This window comes from Neolamprologus multifasciatus, chromosome 9, assembly GCF_963576455.1.
Source record: "Neolamprologus multifasciatus chromosome 9, fNeoMul1.2, whole genome shotgun sequence".
NCBI lineage: Eukaryota > Metazoa > Chordata > Actinopteri > Cichliformes > Cichlidae > Neolamprologus > Neolamprologus multifasciatus.
Genome location: NC_140447.1, coordinates 29,719,518 through 29,731,988, shown reverse-complemented (window position 1 = coordinate 29,731,988; position 12,471 = coordinate 29,719,518). Strand labels below are relative to the sequence as shown.

The window sequence follows — 12,471 nt, the reverse complement described above, 5'->3', positions numbered from 1 at the left end:
TTGTCATTGATAAACAAACAGCTTAAACATAGTTTAGCAGATACCTAACAAACTATCCAGCCTACAGACTCAGCTGGGGGGGGGGGGGGGGGGGGGGAAGGGAAGATAAGTGATTATCACACCAGAAACACAGTATTACTCCTAAATCAAACAGTACAATATGTTGTTTTTTTTAACCATATTGCGTGATTTATTTTATCATGCGGTAATGCGATACCGTGGATAGTCGCTGCCATAAAATTGAGCTCTTTTACAACAAACGCTCTCAGTCGCTGTTGCCATTGGCAAGCAGTAGCTGCATAGACACCAGTAGGTTTCCCTCAGTCTCGCGTCCACGTTTGATGGATTGTTTTCATCTTCATCTAAACTAAGTAGTCGTTGACTATTTTCATCCTCTCTCTCAGTTTGCTCTGGTTCAAACTGGAAAGGTTGAACAGAAGCCATTTCCAGTGCGCTGCTAACTGTAAACTCGATGCGGTGCAACCGTATGACGTCCTCACAGAGTGCATTGAGAAGTAAATAACAATGGCGGCCTACTAGTAAGTAGGTTTTATATAAAATGTGCTTAAAAGAAAAACATTTGGCGTATTTTAATACAACATTATTGAAAGCACAGTACATATTTTAGCACAAACATGTCTTAATAATCGGGCTTCCTTTTAAGTGAAAATACATTGATGGGGGGTTTCTGGAAATAATAAAGTTGTGGAGTTGTAAAGTCTCTCGTCAATTATATCGTTATCACAAATTTTCAAATATATATCGTGATAAATATTTTTGGCCAAACTGCTCTGCCTTAGTCAGCTCTACCTGCACATTAATGATGGGGCCTTTAAACTCAACACTTTTAACCAGCTTCCTTCTTTCTTTGACTGCAGCTGTTTGACACAGGAAGACATTATTACATTCAACACTCTCCTGCACATTAACCTCCACAATATATTTTTGTTCTCTGTGCTTTCAAATATGAACACTGTTTACTTTCATCTCTGTTTCATTAGTTTTTGTTAACATCTTCCTGTGCATCACTTTACAGCAGCCAGACTCATTAAAATGAGACTTTGTAGGAGTTCACTTCCTCTCATGTGTTCATCCACAGCAGCTGGACAATAAAGTTTATTGTGACCCTGATACTGCAGCAGATCGCTCTCATCCATTTCCTGTTATCACTTCAAATAGAAATGAGGCTGTAGAGGTTTGGTGCATGCAGAAAAACAGCTGCAGGGACAATGAAAATACTTTTCTGCTCCAACTTCTCCCAGCATGCTGAGCTAATGATTAGTTGGTGTTTTTCTCCAAACACTCTCTCACTCTTCTCTCAACGTGTTCACAATAAACTGTGAACAGACACCGAGGAGAGCAGCAGAAGACCTCATTCAGGAGCTAAACTCAACATGAACTGAACTCACAGTAAAGTTAGCTCGGTGCTTACCTTTAGATGAGCCCACAAACCGAGAGAAACTCCGTGATGAAGCAGGAACTCTTTCCAAACAGGAAACAGATCAGGGAGCAGAGACCCACGTGGTTCACGCTGATCTCAGCTACGATCCAGGAGACAAGGGTGGGCAGATCGATGCAGATATCGATCCAAACGTTGGTAGTGGTTTATGATCGATACTTTAGTTTATTTCTCTCCTCTAAGTTCACTACTTTACTCGCTTTGGATGAAACGTCTGTGCAAACTGTGTACGGCATGTGATCGGGGAACAGGCTTCTTCTTCGTTATATTGTTTGCACCATTTTGTTGTTTGGCGGTTGTTAAACAACAAAATGGTGCATTACCGCCACCAACTGGTGTGGAGTGGAACGTCGACACCCAAAACTGGAATAAGGCCTGAAAACGTTCACTTCTTGAGCCCTTTTGCAGTAAACTTACATTTTGAACAGCGGGCGCGTCAACATTATCCCCCTATTCAGCTTCTCTGCGACTCAAAGGTTTGACAGTCACCAATAGTAGTGTTCAAATCAATATGTCCAAATCTTATTCTATTTATAACCACCTCCTCTCTCCTACTCCTTCCTGTGCTTCTCATTTCTCCTACCCTCCTTAAATTTTTATACAACCATCGTCCCCTCCGTTCTTCCTCCCACTGTTTTTGTCATGTTTCCTTTATTTCTTGCCTTATTATACTCGTTATCTCTGTCTGACAGAAGTTAATAGCCTGGTCAGTTAACCCATGTTTTGTGGCTTTCTTCACAACTCTGTCATTTCATTTCCTCTGACTCCATAGTGAGCTGGAATCCATAAAAAGCCAACTATAAGTCCCATCATGTGTATTTTGTTAAATGTTTGCTGAGCCTCTGTTAGTACATCTGCTCTACTTTCTGAGCAGCTACACTATAAACTGTCCAATGAAGAGCTTCAGTCTGAACAAATGCCTGATTGTAACGGTCACATGTCTTCTGTAAAGGTCCAGTTTTGTTTATTGATCTAAGCCTGAACAGCTATGCGTAGTGTCCAGTAGAGGGCTCTGTTGCTTAGTTAGCGGCAAGCTGCACTTCCAGCTCAGACCGGTTTTTGTGGCGCACATGTCCCAGTAGGCAGCTCTCGATGAAGCATGAAGCAGCGTGATACCGGACTCTAGCAAAATTAACAATTTGCAGCCCTTGGAAGGCGGAGCGAGGTACATGTTTTAAGTTTTATTTGTTTTCTTACTTGATATTTTGTTGTATTTTCTGCTTTATTTGAGTTCATATTTGTAATAAGCGTCTAAGAAAATGTATTTTGTGTTTCTGTTTAGTTTTCACGGTGCATTGGCGCACCTCAGCACTGTTAGATTCTGAATGAATCTCAAAGTAAAAATTACTGCACCCGTCGAGGCTCTCTCTATTTCTTCCTTGGTCCGGAGGACTGCTACATCTTCTACCCACTGAACAGCTGACAGTACTGGAAGCATTTCTCCAGTGTGTACTGACGGTCCACCATTGATCCTTTTCAGGGACAACAAATGCTACCCCGGTTTGACTGGCTGTATTCTTTGATGCATCTGTATATATTTGTACATAATTATAATACTGATCATTGTAAGTCTGTACTGTATGTAAGTTTAAATTAAATTCCCTATTCCTGTTTTTCTTTTTGTGTAATGTGAAATCTAGTGTGGCATCAGTAGATTTGGCTCAAGCAGATCCCAGGAACAACATTGGAGATCAGAGCGCAGTCCTAGGAACAGCTAGGATGCACAGGACCCTCAAGCCCCCAGGCCTCTGGTAGAGGACCTGAGCTTGAAGGATAAACCACCTGCACGGGCAAGAGGGGAATTTATCATCTTTCTGTCTGGTTGGGGTTTTTTTTAACATCTATTTTTTATTATTTGGTAAGAGTGAATTCTGGTCCACACTAGTTAGTGGCAGCAATGCCCCACCTCCTTATTTGCCAACCGTCAAAAAAAGTGAGCATGCACCAGGAGAGGAAGACTGTGTCCAAATTCAGGGGATTGATACTTCAAATGCCGTAACAACAGGCTTTTGTTCTCTTTGATTTATCCATTTTTGAATTTCATTTAAAAACACATTGGTGTATTTCATGATACTTGAAAACCATTTCTCTTGTTTTAATACTTCTTTCTCTGGCACCAAAGGCAACACCTCAACATGTGAACGTGAAGCCTTTTCACACATTACTTTAAAATCCACCACATACTGCTTAATTTGAGAAAGATTTTCATTGTGTTGCATGAGCTCTTTCATTTTTTGTATTAGTCCTTTCATTTTATTGACATATATATTTTGCACTCATTTTGTAATTTTTCGCTTTTATTCAACAATGCCTTTCCAGTCATTTTTCTTTGTCTCTTTCCCCCCAAATCATTAGAGGAACAATCATCACCACCTGTTTGACTCATGATTTTCCCGTTTGTTTGTTCGATTTTTTTTTTAAATTTATTTAAAAATTCAGTGATCATCCATTAAAACATATCCACTGGAAGCCACAATAGACTTTGACCATAAAATCCTTTCAACGTAACGGCACTTTAATTGTCCATTTGAACGTCATCCAAGCAGCATAATTAATAAGACGCAGCGCAGTCATCAATCCAAGAGCGAAGCAAAAACGTTGCACGTTTAACCAACATTCATTCCATTCAGTGTCTCCTCTTGAAACATCTCAGCGCTAATGCAATGTGGCTTCATTTTCCACAACCAGACATGCACAGGTATTCTTACCTGCGCTCCTCAGAATTGCGTCAGGTGTGTCGGTGCTGCTGGCTCACTCATTCAGATGCGCTGCACTTACTTGGCGTCTTTCAGGTTCCTTGATCTGATTTCTTTGATCCTGCTTGCGGCTTGCTTCTCCAGAATGCCGTTTTATGTTGACTAAAGATGTAGCGACTTCCACAGTCGCTAGAGGCCGGGGTTGGAGCCTGCCAATTTGCCTGACGCGATGTCAACTCTACCCAATAATGCGAGAGGTGGAATTGTTTGCTTGTTTATTAAAGTACTTTGAGAGTTTACAGAGTAATGTCATCGGTAGTGATGTGACGTTCTGTATCGAAGCTTGTGTCGAGTAATGGAGGGGGCGTTTCCGCGATGCGCGTATCGAGGCTTGCTTCATTTGTGGGAGGAGCTGAAAATGATGACGTCCGAAGCCTCGCTGCCCGGCTGTACCACGTGACTGGTTCAGGAAGTGATTCGAACTTTGCCGCGAGATATGACAGCGATATAAACCCCTCAGACTTCATTCAAAATGTGGGTGTTTGATGGAGAGTTGCGGTTAGTGAGAGTTTGGAGACAGTTTGGAGGTTTATGAGAGTGAGGAGAGAAAGTCAGCAGAGAATGGAGCCAGCTAAGAAGAGGAGGATGTCCTCCCCTGTGTGGGAACATTTTGATCTTATTCCTCCCAACAAGGTATGTAAATTTCTACAGAAGATGTATTTTCATAATACTGATGGTGCAATAAAACTTATGTTAAGCTGTCTGTACTTTTGTACAAGGTAAAGTGTTTGCTATGTGCCAGGGAGCTGGGATATAACAACAACACCTCATTCATGCTTAGGCACTACAGAGCTTTGCATGAGAATAAGGGAACACCGATTGTGGAGCAAGACCAGGTGAGCCATCAAATGCCATGATAATATAGCATGCAGTAATGTTACTAAATGATATAACAATATCATACAATGCAATAAGTGACATGTGTGATATTTATATTTGTGCTTTGTTTTTATTGTCTTTCCTCAGGAGAATCTCAAATAGATGAAGACCTGGTTAGCATGGTGATTGAGGACTCCCAGCCATTTAGCATTGTGGAGGACAAAGGATTTAAAAGATTTTGTTAAATCATTCAATCCTAGCTATGTTCTCCCCACTAAAAAGGTCATAAAAGCAGTGAAAATCTAGTCTTTACAGAATAAAATGTGAACAGGCAGGACTGAGGCTCAGTGTGTAGCTGTCCATACCTCAACGTTACAAAAGCACAACTACTGTCCACACCCCAACCACACCTCACCTAACAGTAAATGATCATTTCCATTTTAAGCATTTCCAAATAATCATTTTCCATACTGCCAGTATAAATATACACAGTATACTGCCATCACTAAAATATACATGTTTTACTCACTCCTTTTGTTGTTGACATTTACAGGCTGTGTGCAAAATGCCACACTCTTCAAATTCATGCCAACTAATAGTTTAAGGTCCAGTAGGTGTCCTACTAGAGCAAATGAAGCTTCAAGACGCTTTGCACTGGGGTGAACCAATTGGATGAAAAGCTTCAGTGCTTCATGAAGCTTCATCTGCCCATCACTAGTCATCGGCTCCTGATTCAGATTAAAACATCACAGGCTCTAATGCAACAAGGGGAAACTCGTTGTGCAGCGGTCAACAAAAACTATGGCTACCCAGCCCTCCTCTCTGTCAAAATCAAAACCCAGTGAATGACAGACTGACAACGCCCTCTTAATGTCACCGCTAGGACCCACGTGACTCCCATTACACATCACCGTAGCAACCAAACAAATGAAAACCCAGTGATCATCAAAATTCAATACATTTAGTTATGGCTCCTACACTGCCAGTCCCCCTCCTTTCCTCTCACCACTGTCTCTCGTCTTGTCCGCCCACAGAAGCTGGAAGCCGGGCAGCCTACTCACAGAGGGAGCCTACTCACAGTACCCCAGCACCGGGCAGTGCTGGGGTACTGCCACGTTAGCGTCATTAGCTCCTCAATCATATCAGGGAGCGATTTCACATTTACAGTGATTACAGGAAGGAGAGATGGGGCGTAAGGTGTCCTTCTCGGGAGACATCACCCCTAGGGTTGCCAACTCCCTGAAAAATAAATATGGGACACCTCGTGGCCAAGGCCGGGCAACCCAATTGTCTTCACCCTTCCCAGTGTGGTGAATTTTTTAGCTCTTTTTTTTTGTGCGTGTGAAATTATTTTTTTTAACCATTTGACTTGAAGTTGATTTAAGTAGATGCATATTCTTTGTGATATGAACACATGGGAAACAAATGATCATTTAGCCATTTATTTTTAGATTTAACATTAACACAATAAAACAGGTCTCTTTCTTAAGCAGAAGCCTGTCATGCTTAACTTTTGAGAATATAAGTAAATCTTTCTTTAAAAGAACTCTGTCCTGCTTAACTTAAAATTATATAAAATAATAGAAAACAATAGAAAGAAAATTTTTTTTGTAACAGTGCACATAAAGTGCATTTAGTGCAATTGGCTTCAGTTGAGGCATTATTTCAGCTTTTCTAATGCTAATCCGCTGCTCCCGTTTGTAAACCCGCTTGTTACGATAATTACGCATCATAACTCATCATCATTATTCATCTATGTATTAGTCATCTATTTATTGTAATCATCTATCCTTGCAGTTGTTTATTACACAAAATAAATTATATTATCACACTTCTGGCCACATAGCGCTGATATTCACTGCACATGCCCATATTAACCTTAACCAGAGGGTTTAAAACAAACAAACCAATGTTTACATACCATATCTGCTTCTGCCGTGGCCTGGTGGACAAAAAATTGGTTAAGGGTTCCCCGAAATTTCACGCCCCTCATGTTCTTCATGTGCCCACCATTAGAAGCATGCCTACGGAAAAGTGCGCCGGCACACAGTGCAGTGCGCTTTATAGGTGTTATCGTGCACTTTTTCCAGCCAGGTGTTTTCCTTTTCCCATTCCTCACTGTACTTTTGCAGCCTTTTTTTTTTTCCTCGGAGGGGAACCAACATTGCTGGTCTAATGCCGGGCTCACACTGTGCGATTTTTGGCCCATTTTGAGCCGATTTTTGAGTCGTGCGACCGATTTGGAGATCGGCCCGATTTTGGCCTTCATCGTGCGTCGTGCATCGTCGTGTAGTATACGTGGGGTAACGAGAAGCGATTAACACCTCACGACCAGCTCCCGACCATCAATCGCTTGGTCGTGAGGGTGTCACCGCAGTTTCTCACACTGCGCACGCGCAAACACAAATGTCAGCGAAAAAGACGGCGCAGCACGTCAGTGCAGCGTGTGATCTGGATACAAGCGATGGAGGCACTTGTAGAACTTTGGAAAGCTCATCCGAGCCTTTTCGATGTGGCCTCACAAAATGATCACGACCACAACAACCGTGAAAATAGTTGGATGGACATTGCTGCTCAATCACAGCTGCCTGATCAGTGTTTTTCATTAGCAATTTAGCAAAGTTGATGGTGGTGTGTGTCTGTGTGAGTGAAAGACAGAGAGGGAGAGCGAGCGACAGATTTTCTGTTATAACCTTCATTTTATGGACGCACAGTGTGAGCACTCGGGTCGCATCAGAGCATCAGGCCGTATAGTGTGAGACCCTGCATCGTGACCTACAAACTTCTAACCCCTGCAAGTCAATCGTGCAGTTTGAGCAGAAGCTGAATAACGCGACTGAAAAAAATCGCACAGTGTATGCCCAGCTTTAGGTGTACTGTCGTCCGAGACTTGCACCGCAGTGTCGGTGTTTGTTTCCCTGTTGTCCATGCTTCTTGTTGTGGTCATCTGTTGTCTTATGGTATTTTCTCCGCAAGCGACCTTTCCTCGACCAATGAGATAAGCGGTAATCTGAATTGTCATAAGTGTGCTTTCAGCTCATTGGTCACAAAGCAGGAGAGGGGCTGGGAATTATGTTTTCAAACAAAGCGTTAATTCCATTAAAAGTTATAGACTACTTTTGATTCTCACTGTATTACGGGACAAAGTGTGTCCCTTTTCAGCACAATACTGGACGTGTACTTTTGTTTCTAAATACGGGACGATTCTGTTTTTCAAGGGACGGTTGGCAACCCTAATCACCCCCTGTCTCTTCACCCTCAGCTCACTGGGGATGTCGGGTCTGTCTGCCGGTAGAGCAGCTGCAGGGTGCAGCGCTAACAGCTGATCCCTAACATAAACAAAGCAGCCATGCGCCGGGTATCCAAATAGGGGTGAAAAAAGTGGAGACAAAAGAAGAGAAAAGTCAACATAACTAGCACGAAGCGGTAATGCATGATGGCAGAATCTGATTGCTAAGACATAAGTTAAAGGTTAAGAGAACTAAAGAGGAAAATAAGAAAGAAGCTCAGAAATGAGCAGAGCTGCCATAACACGTAACACAGTTAAGGTTTCAGAAAAAGCATTCTGTCGTTTGTTTGCTTGATCATGCCTTAAACACATCCAAATGCATAGTGGGATTATAATACAAGTGAATACTGTGACAAGTACTGGTACTGAATAGGCAATCACTTAGCAGCAAGGTGAATCGGTGATGCATTAGTGTGGTCTGCACTTCCTCGTTTTGATTTGGTGAAATGAGTTGAAAGTAATTGGATGAGGGAACCATGGGGAGTGCCCTGCATAATTTCAATAAAACGCTGTTTTAAACGCCGTTACAGCTGACGCAGAACACCGTAAAAAACACCATTTTTATGTCTCTTTGAACGGCGTTGTCTGCCGAGTGACGTAAAAAACGGCGTTCAAAGACAGATACAAACGGTGTTTTTTCTGCCACTTAGATGGGGCGTTCAAGGTAAAAAAGTGGCGTTTGTCCCGACAGAACGCAGTTTGTTATGGCGTTTGGACTAATTAAACACAATTTTTTTACGCCATTTCTTAACCAAACAGGTTGGAAAAGTGGCGATATTTGGCACTTATGGCTTGCCATACAGTCGTGCTACTTTGACGCGCTTTTCATGCGTTTTCGCGATGCAAGTCTGCTTCTGAATTTTCGCAGGACCCACAATCATGCGTCATCAAACTTTTCCATTGACTTTACATGTAAGCCTGACGCTCTGGTCGCATCATTCGTGTTCGGTGTGAACACACCTTAATGGGCCTCAATCTCTGCAACGTTCAGCTTTCAGAATTTGTCTTAAACAGCATAAAAGCATGGATCCATCCCACCTTGTATCAGGAAAACATTGATGAACTTTGAGCAAATGAAACCACAACTTTAAAAAATGAATTCCCAAAATTAATTGTTTCGACATCTTAACACAAAATCAAAAGTTTTAATACCTACAGCAAGTTTAAGGAAAAATAAAAGATTTTAAAGATCTTTCAACCTTTTTTCTCAAATATAAAACAGCAGATGGCACTTACATGCTTTTTTTATGGGATTGTCCAAAAATATCTATATTGTATCTATTCTAAAATATCTATTCTAGTAACTCAGTGTTACAAGGAAATTTTTCATAACTTTCAGGTCAGATTTTTAATAAGCTGCAGGAACCCTGTTCAGTGTGAGTAGAGAACAGCCAAGTCTCCTCCTCTGATAAACCTCCATCTGTGCCACTGAAAACAGTTCATCTGACTCTGACTGTAAACATGTTTCCATTTGTCACTTCAGTCTTTACTCTGAAATACAGGACATGAAATCACAGCTCAGAATTCTTCATCCAACTGCTGGAACAAAGCGAACCACTCGACATGAACACTGAAGCAGAACAGTTTAGAAAGCTTAAAATGAGACTAGAGAACCATTTTCATTCATAGCTGCCTCATCAGATCTTTATAGGAGATTCAATCTGAACTCTGTGGAGCCTGATCTCAAGAGTTTTGAGTCTGACCCTGAAAGCAGAAGAAGATCTTTCTGTCTCTTTAGATTCACTGTGATCCAGTGATGGGAGTGATTTCAGCCCTGAGTGATCACGCTGATGTTTGCACAGAGCAGACAATGAGGTGAATGTTTTGGCACATTGGTAACAGTGAAACAGTTTATTAGTAACGTGGGATCGTTTGTGTTTGGAGTATGAACTGAGATTCCTGAAGCTCTTGTCACACTGGTCACAGCTGTAGTTTCCTTCCATGTGTGTACGTTCATGAAGACTACGAAGAGATGATTGTGAGAAGCTTTTGTCACAGTGTCTGCACTTGTATGGTTTCTCTCCTGTGTGGAGTTGTTTGTGTGTTTTAAGCCCACTTGCAGTAATGAAAGATGACCCACACTGATCACAGATGTGCTTTTTAACCCCACTGTGAATGAGTTCATGTCGTTTTAATCCACTTGATGTGGTGAAGCTTCTCCCACATTCTTTGCAGTATTTCAGTTTGTCTCCAGTGTGTTTACGTTTATGTACTTTTAAGGTGTATTGGTGACTAAAAGTTTTTCCACAAAGGTCACAGTGAAATACTTTCCCACCACCACAGTGATGACAGGGTTGGGAACTGGATCCATCTGTGTTGCTCTGCTTCTAAACAAAGACACAAAGACAGTGTAAGTCAGTCCTTCACAATTTTTATCCTGAACGTCGCCTGAAATAAAGAGCAAATAAAAAACACACAAAAATCATAACTGAAGTGAAAATCTGAATAATCACTCAGAGCTGCTTTTTCATGCAGTAGAATTGCCCGAAACATCAGAATCAGTGAGCTGCAAGCTTTCAGCCCCGACTGTGTCCGTGCTGTCGGGTGAGAAAGGCGACATCTCACTGATTCTGATCTGCGGGTCGGCGCTTTGTGTTTACGTCTTTGTGCAGAATCCGTGTACCTTCTCTCATTTACTGTTTGGTGGTTGTCGAAATTTTGTGAGGTTTCACCTGAGATTCGGGCGTTTCGGGCAAAATAAAATTATATTAAAAAATTGATTCAGGATTTTAATAAATTGATATCACGTTATCCAAGCCAGAATCAATTTTAATCGGTAAATCGATTATCAAAACCCACCCCTAGCTAACACAGTTTAATGAGCAGAGTTGTTCCAAACAGTCAGGCTAAAATGACAAGATAAAAATATAAATACATACCTCACAGTAACTGCACTTGGAGAGTCTCTTTCTGGTGTGGATCTGTTGGTGTTGTCTCAGGCAATGTGGAGATTTAAAAGTCTTCTCACACAGGTCACATTTATAAGGTCTCTCCTCACTGTGGGTAAACATGTGGCGTTGTAACTTTTTGTCTGTTAAAAACCGTTTGCCACACTGATCACAGCAGTACACATTATGTCCAGTGTGAATGCGTAGGTGTGTATTTCGGTGCCCTATCCAACGGAAGGTTTTCCCACAAATGTCACAGCTGTATGCCTTAATTCCAGAGTGGGTAACTAGATGCCTCTGTAAGTTGCCACTGAGAGTAAAAGCTCTGCCACACTGATCACAGCTGTACGCTTTAACTCCACTGTGGATGACTTGGTGTCTTTTTAGGGAACGGTTCCAGGAAAAAGTCTTTCCACACAAGTCACAGCTGAACGGTCTCTCTCCAGTGTGGATGATCTGATGACGTTTTAGTTCAGCCTTCCAAATAAAACCCATCCCACACTCGTCACAGGTGTGTTTTTTCTCTCTCTTTCTTCTGTGAGGTTTGTCGGCCTCCTGAGAGCGCTGACTTCTCGCTCCATGTTGGTCCTGCAGTGACAGAGATGCAAACAGAGGCAGTGAGTGAAATGCAGTCGTGGAACAAACTCAACCTTCAAACTCCCTCCATTAACACTAGTTTTAAACCTGAAGGTGGAGTGTGGCACCAAAACATTAAAGGTCTCTTATCCCCACCTGCTGGTAGTAGAAACACATTACAACCAACCTGGTGGTAAAAATAATTCATGACTGTTCAAACACTCTAAAATGTGTACTTGTACTTGTACTCCCCACATAAAAAAAGGACTTTCTACTCATTATATTTTCAAAACAGACTTTTTACTTTTGGTTTGAGGAATTTGAGGGGAGTTATTTCATCACTAAGGGCATCAAACATCAAACTGATTTGAGCCTGAATAGTAACACATGAAAGACAATCCTGATCGTGTACTAATCACCAGGGTATGAAACATAAAAAGAGATGAAAGAGGCAAAACTGTGAGTCATAGTCAAGAGTTAAAGTGAGACGTTGTTCTTCTTTCTTTTTTGCACAGCACCTGAACAAACAGGTAATTTCAAATGCAGCGTTTCTATCAACAAACATGAGCAAACACAAACTGTTTGTGTGCAGTTTGTCTCACAGTGTGTTGCTGGATAAAGGTCCAGCTGCTGTACATCACAGGGAGAGAAAAGAAAGAGAGCCAACTTCACTCAGAGATGGAG

At 41.7% G+C, this 12,471-nt stretch overlaps 1 protein-coding gene across 4 annotated transcripts in view; it reads right to left on the bottom strand.

The window, feature by feature from the left end:
- Positions 1-951: 951 nt before the first annotated feature.
- Positions 952-12,471, bottom strand: part of LOC146511802 (uncharacterized) — a 61,031-nt gene continuing 49,511 nt past the window's right edge. For all 4 annotated transcript variants that reach the window (XM_085171870.1, XM_085171876.1, XM_085171873.1 and 1 more), the window contains 2 exons: positions 11,203-11,799; positions 952-10,650 (listed from right to left, as the gene is read on the bottom strand). In XM_085171870.1, the coding sequence (XP_085027996.1) occupies positions 9,961-10,650; positions 11,203-11,799 (1,287 nt within the window). In that variant the 3' untranslated portion in view covers positions 952-9,960. The remainder of the gene's footprint in view (positions 10,651-11,202; positions 11,800-12,471) is intronic.